This window comes from Cylas formicarius, unplaced genomic scaffold (genome assembly GCF_029955315.1).
Source record: "Cylas formicarius isolate icCylForm1 unplaced genomic scaffold, icCylForm1.1 PGA_scaffold_1__22_contigs__length_36826433, whole genome shotgun sequence".
Lineage (NCBI taxonomy): Eukaryota > Metazoa > Arthropoda > Insecta > Coleoptera > Brentidae > Cylas > Cylas formicarius.
The window spans coordinates 20,450,346-20,455,600 of NW_026844264.1; the positions used below are offsets into that span (position 1 = coordinate 20,450,346).

At 32.8% G+C, this 5,255-nt stretch overlaps 1 protein-coding gene across 1 annotated transcript; it reads right to left on the reverse strand.

Annotated features, from left to right (window-relative positions):
* Positions 1–12: 12 nt before the first annotated feature.
* LOC132696511 (uncharacterized) lies at positions 13–3,963 on the reverse strand. The gene is made up of 4 exons (XM_060661374.1): positions 3,742–3,963; positions 1,380–1,669; positions 511–689; positions 13–456 (listed from the first exon to the last, which is right to left on the reverse strand). Exons 1-4 carry the CDS (start codon positions 3,862–3,864, stop codon positions 161–163), a joined length of 888 nt encoding a protein of 295 aa, XP_060517357.1. The 5' UTR covers positions 3,865–3,963; the 3' UTR covers positions 13–160.
* Positions 3,964–5,255: the final 1,292 nt, after the last annotated feature.

Below are 5,255 nucleotides of genomic sequence, written 5' to 3' on the forward strand. Positions count from 1 at the left end.
TCTAATAGAATTAAAACACAAAGTTTTTAACGAAATCAGTGTAATTTGATGGCTAAATATATATTCTAATAAATTTTACACAACTCGCCACACAGTGTCAAGCAAGGTTTTATAAAAACCTATAATAATCAGCGCCGTTTTAAAACTCCAGTTCGTCACTTTAAAGCTTGAAAGAGCACAATACACTTAAAAGGCAAATAAAATAGGTTTGTGCCGCAATGTTTATACTAAATCCAGTGCTGCATGTTCTTTCTACCGCGTTGGTGCTTAAATCCCGCCACGTCAATAGACCATGTACTCCTAAGAGGTCTGTTTTCTGTAACCTCTTTTCCCTCGACAAAATAGCGGTGAACAGTTGCGTTTTTCCTTCTAATCGATGACAAAATGTAAGCACTAAGTGATGACCTACTGCTTTGATCACTTGGACGTTTCCCACCACGCGATTTGGATCGGAACCTAAATTTTATCGGGACCTAACTTTGAAAATGCATTATATTTTTGCTATTTTACCATCTGGTCCTGAACTGATCCAATATCCCGTGTTGCTGACGTTATACCGTAAGTGGTATTCGGTACTGTATCCATAGTCGTCCCAGTATAGTCTAAGATATCTCATTTCGTATAAATGTTGAATGTAGTCTTTGTGGCTGCCCCTCCAACGGGGATGATCGACACTGTACGTGGTTTGCCTTCGAGGGTAAAAAAATATATACAATTTATCAAAGAATATGCAAAGAATAACTATCTCAGCGCTAAGTAGGTAAGGGGTAGAAATAAGAAAGAAGAAACAAGTTTTTAATCCAACAATATACGGTTTCAAAGTTACAAAACTCTTACAATCACATCATATTTTTAGCAACTAATACAGGGTTGACATTTTTTACACACTCTTCTTGCACCTTTGGAACATTTGAACATTTGATTTGGTAGTAATTGACTTTGCTTATTCCAAGGATTGTTCAAAATTTTATAGTTTTCCAATATTGGTTTTATTTTAAAGCTTGTATTGATGTATATAATGTCATGGTAAGAATTGAATAATAACATTCGGAAACGGAATTTTTTCGACAGTTTTTCCAATGTAATATTTATTCTTTCTGATCAACCTGTATAATTAATTATCAATTATTACAATAAGCAAATGACAAGAATCTCAAAACAGATGAAGACAAAATGAAAAAGCAATATTATACACGGTGTTTCATTTACGCATCACCGTGCCAAGTGTCGCAATCCCTAAAATATTTTATGAAAATGGCATCCATCGATCTAGGTTAATAAATAACAAATTGAAATTGATGATCTGTCAATCTAAAACATTGTCATTGCATTTCTCCGCGGAACAAAAGGTAAGCGTTTTTAGTTTTCAAAACACGTACCTGTCATACTGTTCTTTTTGTCTATAATAGTCGTTGGGGTTGGTGGGGTAACGGTTGGAAGGGTCGTACGGATTCGAGATTGGATATCTGCCTGTTGTGTCGTACGGATTGGTGTTGTAAGGATAACCGGATCCATATGTGGTGTCGTAAGTCTTGTGAAGAGGGTTAAATGTCGTAAACTGACTGCGATCTTCCGAAATGTGTACTATCGGACATGTAGATATGTTTCTCACGTAGTGTCTCTCTTCTGTGTGTATAATTTTCTCTAAGACGTACCATATTCCTTCCAACTGAAATTTAATTACAAATGTTTCTTATTCGAAATTTAACTGCACATTTAAAACTACCAAAATATATGTATATTTCATGCAATCCACATACATTTTTCATTTAGTTCTACCGTCCAGTTTCAAAGTTTTCGATTCTATCATATGAACCTAAACACTCACTGTAATTTGTGAAAAATCATTTCTTTAAGTGATCTCTTTATTTCAACTTATGAGTATGATTAGAATTTTCGATTTTTGATAAATGTAAATTTAAAATGTAGTTCAACCGGTAAATAAAACAGAATAATAGTTACTTCCATTACAAGTCTCAATCCAACATTTAATTTGTTTTGGTCAGTTGGTTAGTATTGTTCTATAAAAGAAAACTTATTTTCAAACGACATTTATTATTCCATTAAAAGACAAAATAATACTATCAAAAGGCTTCCTAGCCTTTAAAATGTGAAATGGCACGAGAACATATATCTCACTGGAATAGTGGCAAATCGGCAAAGTGGCATAGTTCCGAGAAAATGAGTCATTTAGCAAAATAAAAACTGAAATATTGAGATAAGTCATATCAACTGTCTTACTTATTACAAAATTTATAATACATATTGGTTTGTATTATCCTCTTTTTAAAACAAAGAATATTTATGTAAACTACAAATCTTGAAAATTTGAATCATGAAATAACTGTTTATGAAAAGATGAAATGAAATGAAATATGAAATTATATTTAATTACTTAATTACTTAAACCTTAACTGTAGTGCCACATTGAAGCTACTAAAATCTACTCCTTTTAGACGGGAATATACTGGTATTACCCATTAAAGCTAAATTTAATTTCAAAAAGGAAATACGAAAATTACTGTATTTTTTCTTTAAAAATTTATTTTAAAACTCAAAAACCACTATTTCTTTAACTGTATTCAACCCTACAACTTAAACTGCGTACGTATAGGAGGGCAGTAATATTTTGTGAATTTAAGTTCCTTAATAAGGGTACTCATTTTTTACGTAGAAATTGAACTTTTTTCTTCTTCTGCTTCGTCATCGATTGATAGAGTTACAACTCTTGCAGTTTTGAGGTTTTTAGATTAAAATTAACGCACCATTGGAGAATTATTTCACAATTTCGAACTTTTACTTTTACAGGACGTTGTATTGCAGGAACTAAAATGATTTTTAATTGAATAATTTATTCTGAAGAGCTAGAATTTAGTTAATGAAAATAAAAGGAAAAGTGAGTCCACAGAACTAGTGGCTAGATATTTAGGCGTTCATGGTTCTGTTCATTTTCATGATTTTCCTAATTTTTTATTTGAGTTTATTATGCAAAAGTGTAAATCAAAACTCGAAAGGTGAGTTCCAATAAAGTAATTAAAACTATAATTAAAAAACTAAAAACTGGCAAATTTTGTGGTAAATGTAATTAATTTCAATAATTTGTTAAAAACAATTATATAGTAATAACGATATGCTGCTGTTGCTCTATACCGAGCGTAGTGGAGTTACTATGATAAAGTTTGATGATATGTTGAATACTATATGTTGACGACTACCATTAGTTTTAGGTTACATTTTTTTATAACATCATGAATATAATCACTGGCGTGGGACTTCAGCATCAGAACTAATAAACGTCAAAATTACATGAATCATCGACCACGAAAACAAGCAATTGCGCCAAACCCGTGATTATAGTACCCAAAACGTTCCAAGTGGCTAGCGACATTGTTTGACGAAACTGATGTCTTAAAGCGACATTTTGATTGTGTGATGATGTGTAATTAGACTTTGGGTACATAGGCTCTCTTTTTCTGACTTAATTTGATTAATTACTTCGGTTTACTCCTTAAATTTAGAATTATAATCATATAATAAATATTAGGTGATTGTAAAACGGGCAAAGCTGTACGACAAATTCGAAGCACTTATATTCACAAAAATTAGTTTGAGCATCTCCGAGCAATCCGATAGATTCAGTGTAGATAATAACCTAGCCCTGCGGATTAGTAGAGTAACAGCATCTTCTCCGACTTGTGGGTGGCTTAAGTTTTTCTTGTATGAACTTTACATTCTACGTACCTGGGTAATATCGACAATTTTCTGTGGCGTCTGATCTTTACAGAAATAACTGGACGACTGAAAATAATCCGCTAAGCAACAAGCAACACAAAAAACAACAACAAAATACACTGCAGTCCGCATTTTTCCAAACTCGCTTCGTAACGGGTTCGCACCGCTATGACTCAGTAGACAAGTCAGTATTACTAACGAGGAAAACGCAGGCAATTGTTATTACTTAAGATTAAAGTGGTAAAAGCTCGTTTTCTACTCAACCCGAAGCAACGGTGCGCTTATTAACTTAATCTAAACCAATTAAACTTTAAACTCAAAATTTCATCTTCTAGTTCGTACATGGGAGTCATTTCCTATGTAAATATGTAATTTGCATAATGTTTCAATTAGAAGTTCTATTTTTTCTATTTATACTATATATAGGCTTAGCCGCTAAACTATTATTTATAAAAATTATTGAAAATGTGTCAGTAAGACCTAAATTATTAATTAGAATTGACTTGTGGCGTTACCATTATTGGCTAAAACCTAGCGAAACTATCCGGCTCCCAAACCTCTGATTAAAGCACCGAACTAAAATGCGGAGATCACTAGATATTTAGTTCAATTTGATGGACCGTCGGCATTTTTAATTATTAACTAAACTGAATTGATTACACAAAGGTTTTCGATGGTCCAAGAAAGAACAAAATATTTTTATTTTACAGAAAGGAGAGAAAAAATAGCAAGAACATCAGATAATTGCCGCAAAAATTCTCAGATTTCATTTAACTAAACTATCTTAAGGTTTTCGGATTTCTATTTATAACAGAGCATAAAGAGGGAAGCATAAAGAAAATTTAGGAAACACTTGTTGCATAATAGTAATGGTAGTAATACAATTTTTTCTACTCCCATCTGTAAAATACCTAATTACGCACCGATCCAGCGTGCGGGAAGCGTCGCTTTACCACGTCAGTTTCGTTTCCCACGAATCCGAGCCACTTCGGACATTTCCGGGATTTTACCGCACGGTTTTAGGAGCAATCGGATGTTTTCGGAGATATTTCCCACACTTTGAATTTTGACGTTTGTCAATTCTGACATTCATGTCAGTGAATGTATTCGTGTTTTGCAAAAATGTGCCCAAAAACTAACGGTAGTAGAAAAAGTATAGTATACAACACGTTCGGTAAACTTTTTAACTCACTCGTTTATTAAACACTCGCTCCGCTCGTGTCAAATAAACTCATGAGTCAAATGCCTTTTACCGCACTTGTTGCATAATATACTATTTCATTAATTTGCGAATCAAATACGTAAACGATTAAACTGTTATCTTGATTATTAAGTACGATTTTAAAATATCACAAGTATATTATTCCGGGTATTCCCAATGACTTTTTTGTCAAATTACGTATGTAACGACTGAGGCACAATTTTATGGATTTAGTTACCGTAAATTTGCTATAATGTTTACTCTGAACAATAGACCAATATTACTATCCGCTTTAAAGCATTAAATCGACAAATCCTTACGG

Coding starts and splice junctions, on each gene's coding strand:
- LOC132696511 (XM_060661374.1), bottom strand. CDS start 3,864: ATGCGGACTGCAGTGTATTTTGTTGTTGTTTTTTGTGTTGCTTGTTGC. Junction 1,670..3,741: donor AAATTGTCGATATTACCCAG/GTACGTAGAATG, acceptor ATTAAATTTCAG/TTGGAAGGAATATGGTACGT. Junction 457..510: donor GATCAGTTCAGGACCAGATG/GTAAAATAGCAA, acceptor GATAAAATTTAG/GTTCCGATCCAAATCGCGTG.